The 26,302-nt window shown below is 36.9% G+C and overlaps 2 protein-coding genes across 2 annotated transcripts; one reads left to right on the top strand and one right to left on the bottom strand.

Annotated features, from left to right (window-relative positions):
• Positions 1-464: 464 nt before the first annotated feature.
• Positions 465-10,500, top strand: cyp2ad6 (cytochrome P450, family 2, subfamily AD, polypeptide 6). Its single transcript, XM_084092178.1, has 18 exons — positions 465-717; positions 918-1,080; positions 1,167-1,316; positions 1,796-1,956; positions 2,149-2,325; positions 2,454-2,595; positions 2,709-2,893; positions 2,970-3,111; positions 3,259-3,431; positions 4,775-5,029; positions 5,443-5,605; positions 6,998-7,150; positions 7,308-7,468; positions 7,836-8,012; positions 8,115-8,256; positions 8,343-8,530; positions 8,781-8,922; positions 10,176-10,500. The coding sequence occupies exons 1-18, from the start codon at positions 523-525 to the stop codon at positions 10,349-10,351; spliced, it is 3,045 nt and encodes a 1,014-aa protein (XP_083948304.1). The 5' UTR covers positions 465-522; the 3' UTR covers positions 10,352-10,500.
• Positions 10,501-11,084: 584 nt separating this feature from the next.
• hook1 (hook microtubule-tethering protein 1) lies at positions 11,085-25,510 on the bottom strand. The gene is made up of 22 exons (XM_084091056.1): positions 25,372-25,510; positions 23,503-23,588; positions 22,821-22,893; positions 22,669-22,719; positions 22,251-22,383; positions 20,679-20,746; positions 20,514-20,576; positions 20,342-20,425; positions 18,462-18,625; positions 18,139-18,279; positions 17,858-18,059; positions 17,242-17,352; positions 17,030-17,117; positions 16,596-16,662; positions 15,198-15,338; positions 14,903-14,990; positions 14,600-14,631; positions 14,420-14,502; positions 14,133-14,233; positions 13,720-13,821; positions 13,507-13,575; positions 11,085-12,555 (listed from the first exon to the last, which is right to left on the bottom strand). The coding sequence occupies exons 1-22, from the start codon at positions 25,411-25,413 to the stop codon at positions 12,400-12,402; spliced, it is 2,145 nt and encodes a 714-aa protein (XP_083947182.1). The 5' UTR covers positions 25,414-25,510; the 3' UTR covers positions 11,085-12,399.
• Between the last annotated feature and the right edge of the window lie 792 nt (positions 25,511-26,302).

Raw genomic sequence — 26,302 nt, forward strand, 5'->3', positions numbered from 1 at the left:
TACTTAATCGTTCAGAAACAAAGGCTCTATGCAAGTACTCATGAGCATTCTTATGGTACATTACACATATTATGTTTTTGTAATTTTATGTACATGTGCTATTATGCATCAAGAACCATTCTAACTAAAACACTTTAACACTGTACCGATTGCACAGATGTTCATATCTGCTGTCAGCATGCATGTGTGGCTTATCTCTTCAGTCTGTAGTTCAACTGTATAATTCAGTCATTATTCATGACTTGTTCCTGGTAAAGATTATTTTGGAATGTATAGTTCATACAGAGGTTGGATTGGGGGTGTGTTATTGTTGGAAACTATAGTGTAAACTTAGGCATTCATTACATAACATAGTTGCATAATGGCTCCCAAACTGTTCGTATGCTCCCTTGCTGGTGACTGAGACCCACATTAACTTTTTTTTTTCTTCAGATAAAAAGTGCATGTGACCTCTCTCTCTCACACTCCCTATTCAACAACAGTCTGGCTGAAATAAGTTTACTTCAGAAGAGTTTGCTGTCCATGGACTCAGCCATGATTTTATACTCCTTATACGAGAGCCTGGATTTTAAAAGCTGCTTGTTTTTGATTTGTTTAATGCTGCTGTTTATAGATTTGATCAGAAATAAAAATCCAGCAAATTTTCCACCAGGACCCTGGCCACTTCCCATCTTAGGAAATGTCTTCACTGATGTAAACTATAAAACTGTGGACCAGGTGAGGCACTCTTGAATTAAGACACTGAAATAGTCAAATAACATTTAGGTTTAATATATAATAAATGTAGCCTAATATATAATATATATAGTTAAACTATATTTAACTATTATTTAAAAAAATCATGTAAATACAGATTGCCATGATATATGTATTTTCACATGTGCTACTTGTTGATAGTAAACCAATTACTTTTCCAGCTGATTGAGAAGTATGGGAACATCTTCAGCCTCAGAAATGGATATGATAAAATAGTGTATGTGTCTGGGTTTAAAATGGTTCAAGAGGTTTTGATCACTCAAGGGGAAAACTTCATCGACCGCCCTATTTCACCTTTATTTGACACACTTTATAAAGGCAGAGGTAGGTGTATGCATCAGCTACTATATATACTATACTCAGTAATGACATTACCAATAAGCAGACCAATGTTTTTTTTTTTGAGAAAGGGATCTCCTTTAACAATGGCTACTCATGGAGGAAGCAACAGCAGTTTGCCATGAGTCACCTGAAAAACTTTGGAGAGGGGAGGAAGACTCTTGAAGAACATATTCAACGAGAGTGTTACTTCCTTTGTGGAGCCTTTAAAGAAGAGCAGGGTAAGTGCCCATATACACTCTTAAATATAAAGGTAATTTATTGGCATCCACGGCTTCATGAAGAACCTTTAACATCCATGGAATTTTTCCATTGCACAAAAGATGGAAAAAGGTTCTTTAGACTATTAAACGCTAAATGTTAAACGTTTTTTACTCTAAGAATGAAGAACATGGTTCTTCTAATAACTGTTCACCTAAAGGTTCTTTGGGGAATCCTAAATGGTTCTTCTATGGCATCACTGTAAAACCCCCTTCTGGAACCTTTATTTTTAATATGCAGAATAACAGTTTTCAGGGAAATTAGAGTTGCACTGACATGCATTTAATTTATTAAGAACAAAAATTAGCTCAGGTGAGACTTTCAAACCATGGTCCTTGCATATGAAAGCGAAATTTTACAGAAGTTTTCTGAAGTGTCTTATACCAAAATATTCGATAAATATGTATCATTCTATCAATGTCTTTACTCTGACACACAGGCTGCCCTTTTGACCCCCTGGTTAAAATAAACAATGCAGTGGCCAATGTTATCGGTAACCTGGTGTTCGGCCATCGATATGAGTATGATGATGTTGATTTCCAGAAGCGTCTACAAATGAGTGCAGAGTCAGTGTTTCTTACAGGATCTGTGTGGAACCAGGTAGAGTCTGTTGAAAATACAGCTTATCTATACATTTTTTTTTTAAAAGAGCACTTAAAGCATGTTAAAACACTCATATTTAGGGAAATATTTTGTTAAAATATAGGGGTACAAAACATCAAAGCTTAAAATACAATTTCACCATGGAAATTACTCATCATTTTAACAAGATGTCATGTTTTTTTTTTTTAGCTGTATGATGCCTTCCCGGGTATAATGAAGTGGTTGCCAGGACCTCATCAGACAATAATCTCAAACTATCAGGAGTTATCAAACTTCCTGAAAGAAAAGGTCGAGCAACACAGACCAGACTGGGACAGCGACAATCCTAGAGATTATATTGATACCTACCTGACAGAAACTGAGAAGGTAAAAACATGAATTCTGCAGCAATAACGGGTGATGTAGGCTACCCAAGAATGTTCTTGAATTAATTTCATTACTTAGCAAATTACTGCTTAGCCTATTCATGTTCTTGTGCTTCATTTGTGCCATAGAGGAAGAATGACAGCGAGGCAGGGTTTAATATTGGCAGTCTGGTGTGGAGCATGGTGGACTTGTTTGAGGGTGGAACTGAAACAACAACCAACACACTCCGATGGGTTCTGCTTTTCCTGATCAAGTACCCTGACATTCAAAGTACAATAATATTATATTCTTAACATGAACAGTAATAAAGGACAGAAACAGCCTTGCTACTTAATGTGCACTGTTGTTTCTCAACAATGTTCTTAAAATGTTTCCTTAACAAGAGAAGGTTAGAGGAGAGATCGAGCAGGTGATTGGCTCCCGTCCACCTACTATGTCCGATAAGGCAAACATGCCTTACACCAACGCTTTCATTCATGAGGTTCTCAGGAAAGCAGACCTTGTGCCTCTTAATATGTCTAGAATGGCAAGGAAGGACACAACTCTTGGTGGCTACTTGATACCAAAGGTAAAAGCAGATTACTGTGTTATTTTTAATGTTTAAATATTTATATACTATATAATTTTTTTTGTGCTGAATTAAGGGGACTGTGGTGATCACTAATCTGACATCAGTGCTGTATGACAAACATGAATGGGAAACACCAGACGCCTTTAAACCTGGACACTTTCTAGACTCCGAGGGCCAGTTCTGCAGGAGAAAAGCCTTTTTTGCCTTCTCAGCAGGTATGGTTAATCTATTGCTTATTTCTGCTGTATTGCAACTGTCTGTTAAAACATATTTTTGGACTGCAAAAACTGTAACAAGACTGTAAAAAGTGTCATTCAGACAAGTAGCCTTAGTGCATTAGTTCAACTGTGATACATTGACAGGCAAAAGGCAGTGTCCAGGAGAGTACCTAGCACACATGGAGCTGTTCATCTTCCTCACCATCCTCCTTCAGACCTTCAGTTTCAGCCCTCCTTCTGGTGAGGAGCCCAGTCTGGAGAGCCAGGTGGGCTTCACACAAGCACCTTTGCCATACAAGCTCTGCGCTCACACGAAATGAAGGAGTGGGGATGGAGTGTTTGCAGTATGGCAACTTATCTGCAAGAAATATCACCCACAGCTTCCTTTTATTTATGGTTACACTCGGGGACTTTTACATGTATAAACTAATGAATGTACAAGGTCATTTAAAGTATAGTATATGATGCCTAACACCAATTATAATCTGCATAAACGCAAGAAATATACACATGGAAAGAATTTGTTCTGACTGAAAACAGCCACATTTGGTAAAATCTTTACTTTACGCATTATTTTTTTTCTCTCCTACAGCAACTCTAATGTATAAATTTTAAATCAATATGAATATGTGCTTGCCATCCTTCTCATTACTTATGCATGTCATTTTAAAATTGTAAAAAAAAAATATATTAATAATTATAAAATAATTAATACTTGTATTCAGTAAGGATGCATTAAATTGATTATAAGTAACAATAAAGGCATTTAAAATGGTTCATGAGAAAATGTCACTGTTTACAAAAAATATTAAGGAACAGAAAGTTATAATATATTAAAATTGTTAAACACAATGTTATAATGATAAAAAAAATGTTTTTTTTACACACACACACACACACGCACGCACGCACGCACACACACACACACTTGTGATAAAAAATCTGATAAAACATTTACAACAGTTGTTCTTCCTGACTCATTATCATTTTATTCATTATTATATTTAGCTTACCCTGACTACCTGTATTGAAGAACTGAGGCGTTGTGTATCTTTGTGATTTTGCTATACATTTATCTTCTTCATGTAACCTTTGCCTGAGTGACCATTAGTATACTTTATTGATTGATTTACAAGCAATAAAACATTAATTCAATCTATGGAAAAAGTGCTGAGTCATTGGGCTTATCAGGTTATACTGATATCGTCCCTACTGATATAATCCTACAAGGTTTCTGAAAACGAGTAAAGCAGTACACTATTAATTCACCTTTATACATTATGAGTATCTGTAAAATAAAGTGCAATGAACATGAGCTCCTAAATTTACTGTCAAAACCTTCAACCTTCAAAAAGAGCAAATATAGCACTGGATGAATGTGGGTGTGGGGAGGACTCAGTCATTATGGCAAAAGTCAACCTTGGTTAAAAATGAACCTGCAAGGCATACACTCACTCATGCTGCAGATAATAACTCAATCTAAGGAAGACTTCTCATTAAAACGTATGACCATATTAGCCGACATACATTTGACATTCACGCATCTCTCGCACAACAGGTGTGGTCTAATCCATCAAGATATTGTGTAACTTTGAGTCCGCTCTTTGTTCAAAACATTACAGCTATTGAGCCAAATGTGAGGGGAGTGACTGGCTGAACACATGGACAAAGACTGCCTGTTCAACATATTCTGCTAACCTCACATTTTACTTCTTTGCCTGTCATGGCGTTAACTGCAGTTCTCGAGTATCTTGATTTTAAGGGACTATTGCTCGTCGTAGTGGCTTTTCTTTTGGTGGCAGACTACCTGAAGAACAGAAACCCACCGAATTACCCACCAAGCCCTTTCTCTCTGCCACTCCTAGGAAACGTCTTCAACGTTGACTCCAAAGAGCCACATATATATCTGACAAAGGTGAGCAGACAATATTGCCTTCTGGGTTGATAGCACAGGAAAACGTGTTTCATTATATTTAGAAAAGCATTAACAAATTGTTTACTGATGCATTATGGACTATGGTCTGTAGAGATTATTTGATAGTGGATATCATGCTTACTGATATAAGCAATAATTAATATTTGATAAGAAAATCTAAAAATGAACCCATGCAAACAAGCCTCACTAACATAACAAAACTCAAATTAACTGTAATAAAATGAATGGATTTATTAAAAAGGTGCAATTCTATAATCCTAACACTGATTAATATGGTTCATGTCTTCTAGCCCATGCTTGCAGTTTGCTGAAAAACAACTTTTATGAACCAAATGATTTGCATTAGTTCCAGTCACATGCCTCAAGCTTCTGAAACATTGTTTTCCTCACAGCTAGGCCATGCCTACAACAATATCTTCAGTCTGCGATTAGGAAGAGACAAAGTGGTCTTCATTACTGGTTATAAAATGGTGAAGGAGGCCCTGGTGACTCAAGCTGAAAACTTTGTGGACCGGCCCGACAGTCCATTGCTAAAACGAGTCTATTTGGGCAGTGGTAGGTTAAATGGTTGTGACGTATCACAAGAGTTCAGGAAAAAGCATTGTTGATTGTTATATTGGACAACTCTTGTTGTTGTCTTGCTGTCATTCAAGACAGACGGATTGTTTTCAATCCCACTATAAAAAATTAAAAAAGTGACATTCCTTAAAATTGTGAAACCCAAAAAGTTACATAATTTGGAACCATTTTGTAATAAATTTCCCCCTAAATTGTAGGATTGCCTGCATTCATTAAGATCAACCACTCAACCCTGTTACTGTCACAGTGTCTGGTTTGTGTATTCCTGGTGTCCACAAAAGGTCCTCTTCCCCTCGGTGTCATCCACATTCATGTTACTACATTTCCCATGATCCTGTCTGTCACTGAGTGTTCATTGTGTTCAGCTGTTCCCGTCATCATTGTTCCCAGCTGTTCCCCGTTTCATTGTTAGTTCTGTGTGTATATAACCCTGTCTGGTTTAGTATGTGCCACGGAGTCCTTGTTTAATGTCCACCACTTCTGAAGTTTGTTTCTGCCCTGTTCATGTTAGGTAGTCTTGTTCTGAGCACACGCTCCCTGTTTTTGTGTTATCTGTTATAATTGAGAATTAAAACCCTGGAATTCTTCATCTTCGAGTTTGCCTCCTACTTCATCCACCCTGCAGCCTGACAGATAACACAAAAACAGGGAGCGTGTGCTCAGAACAAGACTACCTAACATGAACAGGGCAGAAACAAACTTCAGAAGTGGTGGACATTAAACAAGGACTCCGTGGCACATACTAAACCAGACAGGGTTATATACACACAGAACTAACAATGAAACGGGGAACAGCTGGGAACAATGATGACGGGAACAGCTGAACACAATGAACACTCAGTGACAGACAGGATCATGGGAAATGTAGTAACATGAATGTGGATGACACCGAGGGGAAGAGGACCTTTTGTGGACACCAGGAATACACAAACCAGACACTGTGACAGTTACTCAGATTATTAAAAATGGTCTTTAATTTATTGGAAATAAAAGCTTCGCAATAACTAAAACCCCAAATATGGTCCCAAACTAGCTAGCTCCTAAATTTGCAACCCTGTAACCCATTCTAGTGTAATTATCTAGTTTAATTTGATAATTTAATTTGGATGTTTTTCAATGTTTATTTATATTATTAAAATTAGTATTTTAAACAGTTTCTAAACATGTCCCAAAGCTTGGTAACAGGGTAGCCTATAATTTTTTTTATTCTATTCATGAATAGAAAACAACAATATTTAGACTGACCCCCAGGGTTGACAATCAATATTTTCTGAATTTTAGCTTCCAACTTTCACTGATCATCAAGGTTTAGGCCCTATTTTGTACCCTATGGAATATAATTAAATGCTGATTATTCGCTCCCTACAGCTGGACTCTTCTTCAGTAATGGCGAGATGTGGAAGAAGCAACGACGTTTTGCTCTGTCAACGCTGAGGAACTTTGGTTTGGGAAAGAAAACAATGGAGCTGGCCATCTGCGAGGAGAGCCGCTTCCTGCTGGATGAGATGGACAGACAGAAAGGTACACAATACCAGTGCATGCATACGAATGTAAATATAAAGGAATAAAGGAAGGTATACTTGAACAAAGGAAGGTATACTATGGCAAGTACAAGTTTGCATATCAGCATCTGTTCAAGGTAAATAATGAGAACTCATTTCATTTTTGTTATTCTCAGGAGCTGCCTTTGACCCAACAATCCTGTTCAACAATGCCGTTTCCAATATCATCTGCCAAATGGTGTTCGGTCAGAGATTTGACTATACTGACCACCAGTTCAGGACAATGCTAAAATATATTTCTAAAAGCATTCAATTAGAGGGCTCCATTTGGGGACAGGTAAATTAATAATTTTTCTTTCTAATGATTGTCCTTTAAATGGAAGCTTATTTCTCACAATTCCGAATTTATATCTCACAATTTTGACTTTTTTCATGCAATTTCGAGTTTAGATATAAATTCTATGGAGGCTCTAAAGGGACATGGTGATTGAAAAAATATGAGATGGGAGGGACTTTATATCTCGCGTTTACTTCTCGCAATTTTAAATTTAATTTAGCTATACTTTGACTAAAGATTAGAAAAAGGACAAATTTTAGGATAAAGTGTCCAAGAAGGCCCTAAAAACCAACAAAATTGCCTTTGATATATATCCATCCACAGCACTAGTGCAGACCCATGATAAAACATTTTTTCTTTCTTTCAGCTCTATGAAGCATTTCCAGGCATTATGAAGCACCTTCCAGGGAAGCACAATGACATCTTCAGCAACTACACATTATTACTTGCCTTCGTAAGGGAGTTTGTTATCAAACACAAGGCCGAACTAGACCCCTCAGAGCCTCGGGACTACATCGACAGCTTCCTCATAGAGATGATGGAGGTAATACAACTATTAAGATGACAGGATGACTACAAGCCTGTTAAACATAAATGTATTTGTATGAATACAGCAACTTATTTGACTTCTTCCATCACTGACCAGAAGCCACATGAAACAGCAGACGGTTTTGATGAACAGAACATCGTTGCATGTGTTCTAGACCTGTTTCTGGCCGGGACTGAAACTACATCCACCACATTATGTTGGGGTCTCATATACCTCATCACTTACCCAGAAGTACAAGGTAAAAAACAATCTATTCTTTAAACAATCTATTCATATAAGTAATAATACATACGGAACTGACATTTAAATATATGGTATTTGTAGAAAAAGTCCAAGAGGAGATAGACAGAGTGATTGGAAGCTCACGGGAGCCTAGTATAGCCGATAGGGCCAACATGCCCTTCACTGAAGCTGTCATCCATGAGATTCAGAGATTTGGAGATGTTATACCAATGAATGGCTTACGAGTGGCTGATAAAGACACAACCCTTGGAGAGTGCTTCATCCCAAAGGTGAGTGATATTTTATTCAGCTAACATTAAAGTCATGCATAGATTCTTTTTGAAAATATTATAATATCATTATCATAAATAAGATCATTATATAATATCATTATAATAACAATTATAAAGTTATTATAATATAACTATCTATCACACAGAGTTTAATGTGGCTGTTTAACAATGTTTCGCTTTGAAATGCCAATGTCATCATTTGTCAAAACATGAAGTCCGACTCTTTCTGATTCATCGTTTCAACCAGGGTACAGCAATTTTACCCATACTGCACTCTGTTCTCTTTGATGAGAATGAATGGGAGACACCCTACAAGTTCAATCCTGGGCACTTTTTAGACAAAGAGGGCAAGTTTGTGAGGCGGGATGCGTTCATGCCCTTTTCTGCAGGTAAAGTGAGAGAAGAAACACACACAGAAAAGGACTTCACTAGGAATCATTCACAATACTGTTCAAAAGTTTGGACTCAGAAAGATTTTTTTAAAGGACATAAGAGCAAATTTTTTTTGCTGACATTATTCAGCAAGGATGCATTAAATTGATCAAAAGTGACAGTAAAACATAATGTTACATAACTTTTTTTCAAATAAATGCTGTTCTTTCTATTCATCAAACAATCCTAAAAAATAGCACTGAAGGATCATGTGACTGAAGACTGGAGTAATGAAAATTCAGCTTTCATCAGTGCCATCACAGGAATAAATTACATTTTAAAATATATTCAAATAGAAAACAGGTATTTATATTCTAATAATATTTCACAATGTTACTGTTTTACTGTATTTTGAGCAAATAAATGCAGCCATGGTGAGCATAAGAAACATTTAAAAAATATTTACAAATCTTACAGACCCCTATGGAAGCTTGTTTCCGCCACAGAATAAAACATTTTAAAAGATAATTGCGAGTTTACATCTCGCAATTCTGACTTTATTTCTCAGAATTGCGAGATATAAAGTCAGAATTGCGTGAAATAAAGTCGCAAGTGCGTGTTATAAAGTCAGAATTGCGAGAGATAAAGTCAGAATTGCGTGTTATAAAGTCAGAATTCTGACTTTTTTCTCGCAATTGCGACTTTATATCACGCAATTCTGACTTTATAACACATAATTGCGAGTTTATATCTCGCAATTCTGACATCTTTTCTCAGAATTGTGAGATATAAACTCACAATTGTGAGATATAAAGTCCAATTCTAAGGGGAAAAAAACTGACTTTTTTTTTTTTTTTTTTTACCTCAGAATAGTTTATATCTCACAATTCTGACTTTATAACGACTTTATATCATGCAATTCTGACTTTATATCTCCCAATTGCGACTTTATTTCTCAGAATTGCGACTTTATATCTCGCAATTACGACTTTATTTCTCAGAATTGGGACTTTATTTCTCACAATTCTGAGAAAAAAGTCACAATTCTGACTTGATATAGCCTATCGCAATTGTGAAAGAATTGTGAGATAAAAAGTCGCAATTATTATTATTTATTTTATTATTCAGTGGCGGAAACAAGCTTCCAGACCCCAAACTTTTGAACAGTAGTGCAAATGAAAGTCAAACCGACAGTCTGCGCTTTATGAACTTATTTTAATGAATGCTTATTTACATTAACGTCTCCCCACTCTGTCTCTATCTCTCACAGGAAAGAGGGTCTGTTTAGGGGAGCAGCTTGCTAGACTGGAAATTTTCTTATTCTTTGTCAGTCTGTTCCGAAAATTTCGATTTTCAACCGCAGAGGGTGAGAAACTCGACCTCGATGGAGTGATAGGAGTAGCACGCACCCCGCACCCCTTCAAGATCCATGCAACGGCACGCTGAACAAATCACTTTGGGAATACTATTAATACGAATAAACAATGTTATAAACAATTATATTATACATGTTTCACTTAACGTTTTAAATCGTTGAGAAAACAAATCTGGAGGTTATGGCCCTCATTGCTAACTCGCTTATATGCAAAAGTTCAGCCGTTCTTGTTTGTTTAAATGGTGTGAGAGATAAAACGGCTTTAGCTCCCATTTATGAAACATGCATAAACATGCTTAGTAATGCCTAGTCTACAAAACCTACTAGAGTAAAGTGCTGGATGAACATTGTCCTAGTTCAGGGTGAAAAAAGAGAGAATTCTGGGGTGAGTGAAGGTATGAAGTTCAAGTTTTTAAACAGATAATGCATAGAGAGAGGTATTAGTCAGCAAATAAGCAAGGTTTTGTCATGATAATAAATAATCTGAAATCGATAATCTCATGTCACAATATGTTTATGTGCTGAACTGTTTGTGTGCCGAACTATTTCCTTGTATAGGCTCCATTTTAGATTTCAGATCATTAAAAACGAACACTTCAGTGTGTGTTTGTGTAACAGTATATTATAATATAATATTTTTTATTTTCATAATTTTTAATTAAGTTCAATTTTTAAGAATTGTCTGTACTTTTAGCACTACAAGCGTCACATAAAAATAATTAGGAACTATTTTATTTAGGCGCCATCTAGGGGTGAGAGGTGAGTAAAGACTTCAACACTGGGATCATTAAAAAGGCAAGAAGGTATTTCAAAACAAACAGTTTATTCATCACGTGTAAATGAAGGCTGAGTGCTCTTTAACTCCAAATATTACTCTAATACCATATGAGTCCAATCTTTTTTATTCAAAATCTCTCACAAACAATGACAGTGCTCATAAAATTGAGTTCACAAATTTAAGATTTCTTCCTTGGAACACACCATACATAAATATTAGCATTTCAAAATACATACGCATTTACCCATCACAGGCCAAAAAGCCTAGCAGAATAAAACACCGGAAAAGACAAATCAGAAATGATTGCAATGATTGACCTTACCCTTTAGAATTGATAGCATAATTATTCAAAACGCAACAGCTAGTCTATTAGCAGATAGCTTAGTCAAATCAATCTAAGCAGGGGCAGATTTTCACAATACAGCAAAAGCCATTTCACAATGCAGCTATGTTTCACAAGTCACGCATGTATTCTTTGAGAGTGGCGTACAACACATTCAAAGCCGTCACAGCAGTTTTCTATGGCCTGTTATAATTCTGTGCTGGTGTTCACATCCTGATAATTGAGGTCTTCACACAGACAGGAAACGTTAAGTGGATAAAAAGGCCCTTCTGCTTGTTAAAAGAGCATGCAAGAGTCCTATCACAGTCAACTGAATATAAAATACTATAACTGGCTGAATAAAGCACCTGGATTTAAGATTTAATCAATAATTAATGTAGTTTTGTTGTCTGAGAAAGTCATTGTAATAGGAAGAAACAAACTAAGGAATCTGGTGTCCAGCACCAAATACATCTTCCTCCTGATCTAAGCAGTTTGATTAGTTAGGGCAAAATGTGAAGTCTGCATATGCTTTCAACGTTTTATATGTTGTACTTGCGCGATTACAAATATATTCCACGGCTGCATAGTGTATCATTGGAAGTCATTCCTAGCAAAAGCATGCATGCTACCATTACATGACCTGTTGATGCATCGAATGCATTACTTCCCGCACAATCTGAGTTAGCGTGACAAAAGATTGACCTGTGACCTTTAGTATCGATGCTGGTTCAGAAGTGACCCTGCTGCAGACTTTTACAGGTGTTTGTTTAGTACTGAAAGTGAAAAAGACTGCTACTTTATATCATTGTGTGCTGATTGAGTAACCTTCTTCAGAGTTCAACCCCTTATGTACATTATTATACATACATGTGTAACTGTAGAGAGTGAGGGGACATGCTATTGTTCATCATGGCATGCTTGTCCCCTTGTTCAGAAGTGTACTTAAGGTCACTTGAGTGTGCACGTGAGAGAAAGGAGGAGAAGAGCAGGAAGCTGGGGAAGTACTGAGGACAAGGTTACTTGGAAGAAGTGGCAGGCACGTTGATGGGCATGTTGTGCCGTGCGTTGGTCACCTGACGTTGCTGAGCCAGGAAGGACTGGCCGGGCGGCAATAGAGAGTTGGATCGCCCACTAAGACGTGACTCGATTGCCATCTTCTGGAAGTTCAAACTCTGTATGTTTTGCACGACAAGACAAAAAAACAACCACAAAACACTGAACACAAGGTAAATCACTGCTGATTTTTCAACAAAACAGTAAAATGCTTAAAGGCGTTGTGTATGGCAAGCCGTTTTAGCTTAAATTGTACCCAGCGTTACTCATCGTAATTGCATTTTTACTAGTAAGAATTAAATTTGAGAGCTCTACAAATGAATTTTTACTAGTCATATGTCTCCATTGACTTCCATTCATTTTTAATTACGGAGCTCTACAATTGAATTGTTACTAGTAAGAATGCAATTACAGAGCTCTCTAATTGAATTTTTACTAGTAAAAAAAACGAATTAAAAAACGAATTAAAACAATCGACGCTGATTGTACCGTGGATGCGTAGATTTACTTCACATAATCTGCAAAAGTCGTTCACAGCCATGTTCACTCCGGTATTTCGCTCGATGGTTTTGTTTTCGCATCATTGTTTACAGTGGAAGTTAGATGCGGCTGAGCATGCGCATAACACACGCCATAACCAAACGTTATGTGATTGGCTTACGGGTAACCAATGATTTTAAGCTTCAGACTAGCGCCCCCAGGCGGTAAAGAAAACGTTTTTCTATTATGGAACTCCAGACTCTCTCTACGAAGCAAAGCGAAGTAGCAGAGTCTGGTATTACCAGGCTAGCATCTTATGGCGCTTGAATGGTTTAATAGCACTTGAATGAATGATAGCGTGATCATATACTGTAGCGCAGCCAAAGGACGACAGAAAAAAAACAATGCAGCATTAATTGCGTTAAATATTTTTAACGGGTTAAATTGAATTTTTTTTTTTTTTTTTGCAATACCTCAATGCATTTTTGTCAATGCATTTAATTGACATAAATATATACACATGTCTTACTGAATATTTAATTTAAACATAGCAAACAGCATTGCTAATTGACACTATATTATAAACATACCTTATTATACCAAGCTGTCACAACTAACTTCTCCTCATATTCCCTCAGTTTGGCCTGTTCACACTCCCGCTGGGTAAATATTGCACAAGAACAGACATGAGTAAAGGAACAACAAACTGGAAAGAATGACATTGCGAATGAGAAACTAAACCTGAAATTGCTGGACATGAATAACATAATAAAGCATTTTGTAAGAAGAGATGGCTTCTCTACCTCCAGAGCATTGATCCTCTTGTCTTTCTCAGAGAGCTGCGATTTCAGTAACTGGATCTCAGCTGAGGCTGGGTTTAGCTTGGGATCCAGAGCTCGAATCACCTTAAAGAACGCACAATATGATGTATTTAAACCACTGGAAGATGGAAATCTTTTAAAAAAAATTCCAAAAGGCTTAAAATTACGCAAGAAAGCATACTATATTGTGCGATTAAAATTGTAGTTAATTGATATGCAAAAAAAATGACAGAATGTCAAATACATTTTGATCGGTTCCTCCTAATTGTACATAATTCAATAACATGAAAATATTGAGGACTTCAAAATGACTACAAAATTGTAACATGCAAGAGCACAAGTCATTCAGTAGCAAAATAAGCTACGTATTTGAGAGCTGAAGTTAATGTAACTACATCACGCGCTTTCTCCAGGTACATCTTGTATCGATCCTCCATCGCCCTCATGTCCTCATCTTTCTTCTTCAGCGCAGCCGCCAGCTCATCCATTTTCACACCTGAAAGTGACATTTCTCTATGACTGAGAGGTATTTTAAAGTTGAAAAGATTTGATGTCTGACTCGAAGAGGATCATAACGTCATTCTGGACATCAAAGTTTACGGTTTGACTCATTCTTGTCTATGAAGTCATGAAAGGCAATTTGGTGTCTAATACAGGGTCAGATCAAAATTTGGAAGCTAACTGGTTTGAGTAGCGTCTGGCTGAAGGTCCTCCAACAGCTCTTTCTTCTTCATGATTTCATCTTGCGCCTCATTCAGTTGCACCCTGGTAAAAAAACAAAAAAACATTAGGACCATCAGCTTCAGAAGGTGCATAAGATGCTCAAATCAAATCAAAAATCTGATCAAATGTCTAAACTTACATATGAGCATCCAGCTTCCTCTTCAGATGAGACTGTATGAAAGGAAACAAGCAATGTGACTTTTAAATGAAAAGTCACTACCACCAGAAATGTAAAAGCATACTGTACATAAAACAAATGAAAGACCAGGACTGCGTTTCCCAAAAGCATCGTAAGCCTAAGTAGAATGAAAAACCAATGGTCTCTACGATGGTCTCTGTATGCTTTTGAGAAACACAGCCCAGATGATTTGTGCATGTTTATGTAGCACTGACCAAAAATGTGCCAAAGCAGCACCACCAAGAGGCCTAAACACACACTTACATCGTCAGGTTTGGCTCCCTGTGTCTGCAAGGCCTTCTGCAGATCCTCTACCTGCTGCTGCAGCTCGCTGATTCTTTCACTGTTTAACCTTAATGCGCATAAAACAATACACAAGGCTTTTACAGATTGACTGAAACTGACTAAATGAAAATATACCCATTAAATCAACATAAAATCAATTAAGCTTGCCATTTAAAACTAGGGCACAGTGGCACTCGTTTAATGGTACAACTTTTAAAAATACATTCTGAATGTACAGTATGGTTTCTATTTGATGTATTATGTCAATCTGTACCTTTTCTCAGTGTCCAGTTGACTCCGTCCACGCCGGGCCTCCTCCAGCTGCACCTGAAGTTCAGTTATGCGCTCGTTCTCAGACTCCTCCTTCTGCAGCCGCAACATCTTGTTCTCATGCTGCAGACGGATGAACTTCTCCCTGGAGAAGCAGATACAGTATACTCATTAACATATAGGTGTCCTAAATTTTTAATGCATAAAAGATGTATGTGAATCACAAAGACAAGTGCCATACTAGTCTTCCTAATGACCTTGTTTCCAGTGTGATGTTCTAAACGGTGGTAATAACAGCCATTTAAAAGTCTTTCTCTTCACTCGTTATTTCATTTTTGCACAAAATTAAGTTAAAATAAACCAAAAACACTGCTTTGAAATATGCAATGTGAAAAGCTCTATTCAAATAAATGTGAATTTAATTATGCTCTTTTGAACTTTCTAGTCATCAAAAAATGTGTGCATAATGGCTTTCCACTAAAATAGCAGCACAATTGTTTTCAATATTGATAATAATAAGAAATGTTTCTTAAAGGAACACTCCACCGTTTTTTGAAATAGGGCTTATTCACCTTCTTTCATACATTTAGATAGGTGGGCAAATGCATTTTTGTCTCAGTGCATGCATTGTTTTAGTTTGACATTGTCGGTGCTAGCTTAGCTTAGCATAATGAATGGAATCCTTTGTTGCCAGCTAGCATGTCCTGAGTAAAAGTGATATAAAAAAAAAAAAAAAACCCACCTAATTACTTCTTGTGGCCTGCGTATTCACAACAAGTACAAATAGCGATGCAGATTAACACTAGGCGATTTCTTATGCAGATATTGACTTGGGACTATATTAGGGGGAAGCACAGGCGAAGCACTGCTACTTGGGTGCAGAGATATCACGCCCAAGTAGCAGTGCTTCGCCTGTGCTTCCCCCTAATATAGTCCTTAATATATAAGTCAATACCTGCCTAGGAAATCGCCTAGTGTAATTCTGCATCGCTATTTGTACTTGTTGTGAATACGCAGGCCACAAGAAATAATTAGGTGGGTTTTTTTATTTTTTATATCACTTTTACTCAGGACATGCTAGCTGGCAACAAAGGATTCCATTCATTATGCTAAGCTAAGCTAGCACCGACCCTGTCAAACTAAAACAATGCATGCACTGAGACAAAAATGCATTTGCCCACCTATCTAAATGTAGGAAAGAAGGTGAATAAGCCCTATTTCAAAAAATGGTGGAGTGTTCCTTTAAAAGCACCAAATCAGCATATTAGAATGATTTCTGAAGGATCATGTGACACTGAAGACTGGAGTAATGATGCTGAAAATTCAGCTTTGCCATCACAGGAAAATAAAAAATCATAGAAAACGGTTATGTGCGATGATTTACCTCATACATGCATCATACCTGTACTCAATGGGCAACATCTCAGCTGCTAGGTTATCATGGCTTGGGCTTCCTGTTTGATACTTTGCTGTGAAGTGTGAAATAAGGACAAGTTCAAAATTTCATACTATCTGCAAAACTAAATTTTAAGTTCGTGTTTACTGAGCTGTGAAGTGACCCAGACAGATCACTGAAATCGCTGGGTTCACGGCTGCACTGTGGTCAGAATACTAATGTAATAGGCTGTACTGCCTCTGAACTAGCTGATTTGGTTGAATTTAAATTGCCTATGCCAAACAAATCCCTCCTTGAAGGAGTGGAAGAACTGTTATCGCACTCGGCAGAGCTGTCCGTACCAATTCATGTCTGTGAGCGATCGTCTTCATTCAACTGGAATAATTTCCTAGCGGGACATTGCAACACTTCCAGGTGTGGTATCTGCAGTCATACTGTACCTGCTAGTAATAGCTGGTCCTGTTGGGCCTGCGTGCATCGCAGTTCTTCAATGGTCTCTCTGAGAGTGTCCCGCTCAATGCTGATCCTCTGATGAAAAAAAGTGATCACAGAGTTTTTTATGTCTGGCACAGAAATGACACACGTTAGCATTAAATCATCTAATGTACAGTGTTAGTTGTCTGAGCATGTGCATGTGAATGTGTCCGTCTACCTCTTTCTCCTTCAGTACAGCATCATATTTCTCCTGAAATTTCTTCATCTCAAAGGCCAGGTTATCAGCCCGACGGGACTCATCAGACAGTTTCTTGTGGAGCTCCTGACCCTGAAGTTACAGAAACAATGTAATGTTGATATATTACTTTCAAGTCTGAAGTTGTGTATGAACCTCTATGTATATTATATACTATTGTTATAACTATACTACTGTTAAATAGTGACTAAATAGTTACAAATAAAATTATTGTTTTTGAAAGAAGTCTCTTATGCTCACCAAGACTTAATTAAAAAATACAGAAAAAACAGTTATATTGTGAAACATTATTACAAATTAAAATAACTGTTGTTGAATTTAACATATTGAAATGTAATTTACTCCTGTGATGGCAAAGCTGAATTTTCAGCATCATTACGCCAGTCTTTAGTGTCACATGATCCTTCAGAAATCATTATAATATGCTGATTTGATGCTCAAGAAAAGTTAATTTCTTTAAAAAACAAAAACAAAAAAAACTTCTGAACAGTAGTGTATATTCTGCCAATTATTTAATGTCCGGGTAAAAAACACACGTAAACAACAACAACAAACCTGGTAACCTGGTATACGGTACCTGTCTCTTGTAAGTCTCTAGCTGAGCTCTAGCAGCATTGGCCTTGCGCAGCTCCTCTTCAAGGCTGACCGTGTTGTGCATGTAGGTCATGTTCTTCTCCTCCAGAACTTTCACTTGCCGTCTGAGGTCACTTAGATCTTCTAACTTCTTCCTGTACGTCTCAACGGAGGCCTCTAGCTTCACTGCCCGGTCAGAGCAGCTCCTAAACAAACACAAATGAATCAAAGACTTCCCAAAACAGCCAAACAGAATACTGGAAACACGTACGACCCAGCACATGCCTTAATATGTCTAATTCATCTTTAAGTGTTCGTGACTCCTCAGCCAAGCTGGTCAGTTCATCATTACGATGCTGAAGCTCCACTAGTTGTTTCTCCAGTTCTTCACAGTGGATGCGGTAATCATCTTTGGCTGCCTCTAGTCTGGATATTACACATACACACACATTCATTGTGATTCACGGAGACATTCTACCCATGCTTGGTTCATTATTTCAATGTTTGTCTACTTATGCAACAACGACTATATTCAGAACAACAGCAGGTTAATATCAAGTACGTTTCAGATGATTAGTTTGGATATGTGAAGTTAGATGAAGCTGTACCTGAAGGTCTCCTCCTGAAGCTGCTCGAACTGTATTTGCAGCTGGCTGTGCTTCCTCCCTGATGGAGTGCTGGGGTCATCAAAAGTATCAAGCTGATTGGCTCGATCAGTCAAGAGGTCATTTTCAGCCAGGAGGCTGTTCCTTTCCTCCTGCAGCATTGTCACCTGATCAAAGGGCAAAAAGGTCAAACACCAGAGCTTTCTTGGAAACCTGATGCTTATTATGTCAAGGCATGAATGACCTACATACCATGGCATATTTGAATGTAGGATTGCATTTAGAGTTGTACATTATGATGTACACTACTGTTCAAAAGTTTGGAGTCGGTAAGATCTTTTAATGTTTAATGTCTCTAATGCTCATGAAGGCTGCATTTATTTGACCAATACATAAAATATAGTAATAACTTTAAATATTATATTATTTAAATATTAGATAAACTGTTATCTATTTTTGTGATGGCAATAATTAATTTTCAGCATCATTCGATCTTCTAATATGCTGATTTGGTGCAACATTCCTTTTGCTATTATCATAATATTTGTTTGTAGAAAACATTATACATTTTCACATTATAAATGTATTTACTGTGACTTTTGATCAATTTAACGCATCCTTGCTAAATAAAAAGTATTACTTTGTCAAAAAAAAACTGTAAATAGGAGTGTATATATAGACCATGAAGTAAGGATTTTTTATTATAGTGTGAATTATAATGATTACATTTATTAACTAGGTTTACATTTTTAAAACCCTGTGCTGTTGAACTATTAACCCCCCAAAAAGAAAGAAAGAAAAACCACTCAAAACCAACAAAAATGTTCCTTTTACATAAACTCCAAATTGATGAAGTTTCAAATTGAATTGAAAATAATTAATCCAGCAAATAAAACAAATCCACTGTTAATGTTAGGAATGTTAAATGGCTTTTACTCTTCTTGTTTTAGAGTTCACCAAATATAAAAACCACAGCAACCTGATAACCCATTCATTTTAGCACTGAACCCATGAGCTCTTTTGCCACACACACACACACACACACACACACACACACACACACACACACACACACACACACACACACACACACACACACACACACACACACACACACACACACACACACACACACACACACACACACACACACACACACACACACACACACACACACACACACACAAGTTTGCCAGTGGTTAGATTTGTTAGTTTTAGTTAGGCTAGGTTGCCATGCATTTGTTTAGACTTACCTCTCAGTGGTCATGGATACTTTTAACTCAATCTGTCAAGAATCAGCAACACATGAATTTCTAACCCATTTATGTGCGCAGGAAAGTTAACATGGCAGTACAAATCCAGCAACAATAAGTACCTTTAAATGTGTGTATATTTATGATAAAACTGTACATTACAGAATATTTAACCTCTTTGTAAAAGCTAAAAGCACATCAGCCTCCACACAGACAAACCAAAAATATTTGAACTGAAAGGCAAAATCAGTTCATCCATGAAGGTGAACGAACAGAACAGCAGAAATGCTGTTCGCTGAGCTGACACTTACGCAAAAACATATGCTGTCAATGCCTTTTTATAGGTATGCAGCTTGTAAATATTTCTGCACCTGTGTACGTTCATATCTAAAACAAGGAATTTATTTTCATTTTGGTTTCTATGCAAGCACCATTTTTGTCACAATCAATCTTTCATTAAATCAACTAAATTGAGCTGAATATTGGGGATGTCATTTTAAATAATAAAGATTGCATAACAGATTCGGTTATGCAATATGTATTGTAAAAAGAACTATATAAATAAATGTGACTTTTAACATCCCAAATGCTTTGACAATAGTTAAAGTAGTTGACAAACTGGAATCTCACCTGCATGTCGAGCTCCTGGCAGCGCTGTGCCAACTCTTCTTTCTCTGCTATGACCTCAGTCAGATCCTCCAAGGCTTTCTTTAACTACCAAAAAAACATAATTGAACAATATTACAAGATACTATATTTAATAACAATATCGACACAGTTCTCGGATGGTATGATGTCTTACCTGGTGTTCAACATCTCCAAGAGGTTCTGTTCCTATCTGAGACATAGTCTCCTTGCTCATTAGCTGTAATCAATAAAAAACTCATCAGAATTCCTTTTCATTCTTTATTAAGGTGAATTTTTATGGCCACATAAAAATATCTGAATAAAATGAAAGGCCTCTGACCTCTTGAATGGCAGTCATCACCACATGCTGTACAGATTCCTCCAAGGTCATGATTATCTGGATATACTCTGGACAAACAACAATCTCACAGGGTTAAAAAATTATGAAATATAGATATATCACAAGAAAAATAGCAGCATATGGCTTTGAAACAGCATGAGGGAGAGTTTTAAATTAACAATGAAATCAAACTTGACAGTTCTTGTTTTTTAAGGAATATTGCAGTATTTATTACAAATGATTTATCTGTGCACATTATTATTATTATTTAATTCATGTGCCCTGCCAATCTTCCACCAAAATAACTTCCCTTCCCTCTTCCAACTACATCTCTTCTCTTCTGTGTTTTTCAGGCATGGGCAGGACAATCTGATCACAGCAATATTAAACAACAACAATCAATTCCCAAAGGACAAAATCAAGTCCCACCATACATTTCTTCTTGCTTGAGAAACCATTTCACTCAGATATATAGCCTACGTCACAATAGAGAGCCTAAGTCCCTCCCCTCCACTTCCGGCTCATGGGACCTTACTTCGGAAAAAATATGTATGGTAGTCAATGGCGAGAGACAACTTATCTTTTTATTCCGTCTGAACTGTGCCCTGAATTACACATATGTTTGTCAATTTAAAAGATAATTATGAAAGTCAAGAAAGTCGCAGAATAAAACAGAAGAGTAACATTAGTTTTATGTGAAAATCGCTCAATGAACTACATCTCTCGTCTCGCACTCGTCATAAGATCCGTTGCTCGTATGTGTTCACTCTGGTACAAAACACTCAGGCATGACGGCGTAACGTTACGATTATAACGTAAGACTATAGAAACAGACGTTAGTTTCAGTAAAGTTAGCTTCATTCATTGAGAGAAAAGGTATGACGTCACACGTGCGCCTTTTGGGTTTGTAGTCTCTGTAATTACGTATTTTCACAGTCTTATACCTCAACAGTTTTACATCAAACTGCGACTTTCTTGACTTTAAAATGTATCTTTTAAATTGACAAACATCATATGTGTAATTCAGGGCACAATTCAAACGAGATCAAAATATTTGTTGTCTCGCGCCATTGACTACCATACAATATTTTTCCGAAGTAAGGTCCCATGGTGGTCAACCGGAAGGGGAGGGACTTAGGCTCTCTATAGAGAAGAAAAGTTTATCGTAACTTCCGTTTCAGGTCGACCATGGCTGCGTTTAAGTCCTCGCTAACTTCCCTCCATCTCGTTCACTTGGAAGTACGTCATTGCTTACGTTGCAAGAGTGCCCACTACTGGCGGAACCCTTACAATGGGTTTAAATGGAACACAATAGCCCTTGATCACTTGTGCGTACATTACGTGCAAGCACTGCGAGTTGCTGTTGTGACGTCACAATATTGTTGAAGTGTACATACGAGTAGACTCGCTCTCTCAGTCAAAACTGAGGGTTCAAGGGTCTGGCCTAATAAACTTCCCTAGTCCACTTGACGAACACACTTCAAAATGGCGATGGGGATTCCCCCGAGGGGAAGTTTGTGATTGTATGTCTGTATGAGTGAAGGTTTTCGGGTGATCTATCCCTTTTACTACCTTGTTTCCTGTCACATTTGACTGCACACCCTAGGATGAGCTGTAGGAGGCGTCCCAGCTCTACTTGATCAGACTGCTCGATCACTCGCACCAGGTCAGGCAGAGGAAAATCTGTGATCTGCTGAGCTAAAACCTGAACACAAAGGGATCATAACACATACAAGAATTGATTCTTTATTACAATGAATCTGATTGTATGGTCATTGTGCCTTTGCTAAATTTGAAAAAAACTGCAGGCATTAAAATATCTGTAACTCATACAGAATGTGCTATAATTAAACCACCCAACAATTACACACATTCATGTGACTGTCGGCATGGGTTAATAGTTAAGTGAAAGGTTAATTCCTGTTAGTCTGACTAATGGCATGTTACAGCAAAAACAAGCATTTTAATGAACCAAACCTCTGTCAATTACCTCATTATAATAATCAATAATCATCTGCAGGACCTTTTTGAGGTTGTTGAGCTGTAAAATGAAGTGAAACAAAGACTTTAACTTTAACATATTATACTTAACATCTCAAAATTAGACTTAAGCACCAAGGCCTGGAAGGAAAATAAATGTACCTTGAGTCTTGCATTATCTCCAACATCCTCTTTAATGCGAGACAGCCAGCTCTCACTGAACCATGAAGGATCTCTGTAATTGAAACATATTGATCAGTGCAGTTCAGTCTTATCTAATTCAGACACTTTCAGATGCTTTCATTCAGATCAGTCGGTAAAATCAAATCAAATATGTTTTGTCCCCATCCCATCCTTCTTTAATGCAATCAGAATTAAATCACACTCTCAGACTCTAAGAACAATATGCTAAATTTCACTATAGCCTACTTGAATCAAAGTTTATTTAACAAAAAATATATACATCAAAACCCAAGAAATTTGACTCTGAGGACTACCAACAACCCAATACAAGTCATAAAATATTCAAACACTGACACGCTGAGATATAAATCAGTAATGCTGACCTGGAAAGAACTAATTTGATTTAGTAGAGCAAGAGGGAAAGGGAAGGTGGGAGGCAACTGAAAAGTGTAAAACACAGTCAGGTATGAATTAAATCAATGAGTCAAGGAAACACTGCAGCTCAACTGGTAGTACATGGCGCTAGCAACGACAAAGTCATGGGCTCAATTACCAAGGAACACTCATACCAATCAAATACACAGAATGAAAGCAATATAAGTTGATTTGGACTAAAGCATCCGCCAATGAATAAATGTCAAGTGAATGTAAACACACTCACATCTGATGCAGAGCCTGAGACATGGCTGACCCTGAGGTCAGATCGTCCACGGTCTTACAGGGGGCTGCAGTTTTGAAGGTCTGCAGCTGAGGCCACACATACAAAGAAAAGAAACATGGGTATAGAGTGCTATAAACAATGATAAACTACAGCGAGTATGTATTACTACAGGGGTTTCCAAACTTTTTTGTCAGCTGAACTCCTTTTGTGTAAAATATTTACTTGATGTACCCCCTGAGATTTTATGTTTATATTTCAATAATTTAAGGACACATTATTAATATGCATACTAATAATTAAGATTTAATTATAACTATTATTATAGATTTCGGTTTTATATCAAATAATTGTGCAGCCCCATTGATTTATTTTGATGGTAACACTTTACAGTAAGGGTTTGTTTGTTAACATTAGTTAACTACATTAGTTAACATGAACTAACAATAAACAATACTTCTACAGATTTTATTAACATAAGTTAATGTTAAATTCTACACTTACTAATACATTATTAAAATCTAAATTGTATCTGTTCACATTTACTATGCACTGTCAACTAACAAGAACAAGCAGTGAACAATCATATTTTTAATAAGTAACATTAACAAAGGTTAATAAACGCAACATATAGTACTCCCACTAAAAGAATACAATGGTGTACACATTAACAAAATGCTCCATTATGTAGTTAATGTTTATATTTGGGTCAATGACATGACATGCATATTTTTGTGTGCATTATTTCCTTTTACAATAATTTGATAAATTCATGACATACAGTATATCACTTTAGTCAATAAAACCTATTTAGTTTGGATGATTTTTTAGTACATTTAAATAATACATATTATTTTATGTTTTGTTACCTTAAACCGCCAACAATTCAGGAGGTGCAACTGTCCGAACAAATGAACAAACTAAGAAACCTATTTAAAATGATGTACAGTATATATACATACAACTATTTGGTTGTACCGCAAAGTCAAAAAAAAATATTTTAAACATGTTATTTAACAACTGAAACTTATTTAAACACATTGTTCAAGACTCAAATATTTAATCAGTTTTAAAAAGAACATAATTTAGGTGTGCAGTTCTGACTAAAGCATTAGAGATCACTATATAAATGTAATTCTGAGATACTATCAAACAAATATTGCATTTAAAATGTGCCATACATTCAGGTAACCATTATAAGCACAGATATGCCATTCATTGCAGCATAATGAATGAAAATACAGAGACACCACAGGTTTAGAGATTATGATCTAGGAAAGATGATTGTCTTTTGAACCTTATAAGTCTTTTTGAGAACTATTTTGAGAAGCCCTGGTGCAGACCCAATGTAAACACAGCCATGGATCAGGGCCAAATATAGAGAATCGCAAGCACGCGATCATAAGCCGCAGTCAACAATCAAATATTAAACTGAGACTGGGAATATCTCATTGCATAAGAGACATTCCACAAATGCTCTAGCTAACCAGATTAGACACCTAAATCGGATGAGGAATGAGTTGGCTGTGCTGTGATTGTTTGTGTTGGTTATGTTTAACCGCATTCTGACTATAGTTTGTCGTTTTGATTATTAGCCTATTTTATTTATTGTCGCGTGCTGGACGGGTGCCGCGTGGAGAAATGAGCGCATTTGTAAATGTTCTAATGATGCACCGCAGACCCCGTTTGGTTTACGTGAGGTGTACATCGAAATGTCTTATTTCCGGTATTTTTGGACCATGGATCCCGAAAGAAAAGACTACCTGCGACAGGAAACTTAACGCTATCGTCATGGCTCTGAACGCAGATAGGATACATAAACGATTCCTGGTTCTGGTGATCGTCAAGCTACACTAAAAGACAGGATCTTACCCAAACAATCAGGCTCTCGCATAGCGTTTTATTTAAATCCATCTCTCGTCTGTGCTATCGGGCAAATATTTCCGTCCACCTGTCAACAATGCGCTTCCCTTTCCCACCTGCGAGTGTATTTGCCTAGCGCTCTCCAGCGCTACGTTCACGTCAATTGCGTCTACGCACAGATTGATACGTAAAGGCTTCCTGAATGCACGCCGCTGACACAGCGCGTGATGCGTTGATAAGGATTGGGGATTGATGGGATCAAGAGCGCAACAGCAAGAATAAAACACCAATGGTGTGTTGAGTTCAGGACACCGTGCAGCCAATCTAAATAGAGATCTGAGAAGATTGGCAGAGCAGTGAACATGGCTTGTCTGGTGTAATAGTTTGGTTTCCACACTCTAGAAAAAGAATATGGGCACCTATACGAGTCTAGGCTACTAAATGTGAAATAGTCTACAGTGTGTTATAAAATTCAAATTCATCAACAAAAACTTAAAATGAACCAGATTCACCTATAAGCACTTTTTGTTGTTGCCTATTTAATGTTTATTAGCCTAGGATATTTTTTTAAGATTTAAATTTCTCTCACATTATAGAAATATAGGATAATAAACCATCTTGGACCAGCAACAAACCAGCTGACAAAACATGTTGAGGTTGTCAATATGAAATAGTTTGTATTCCATGCAGAATGTCCAGATTTCACTATTATCTCAGACCAGCTAGAAATCTGTTCCAAAACAAATTCATCAGCTTAACCTGGATTTAACTGAGTTTAAATATTTATTATATCATTAAAGGAAAATATCTTAATTTTTCCAATGTGTATTTTATTTGACTTATTTTACTCTTAGCACTGCATATGGACATTCTTATTTATTTCATATCACACAGATTCACTTATCAATTGCTTCATGATCCCAAGCTTAAGAAGATTACA

Source organism: Abramis brama (genome assembly GCF_963993115.1).
Source record: "Abramis brama genome assembly, chromosome: 18".
In the NCBI taxonomy this organism is placed as follows: domain Eukaryota; kingdom Metazoa; phylum Chordata; class Actinopteri; order Cypriniformes; family Leuciscidae; genus Abramis; species Abramis brama.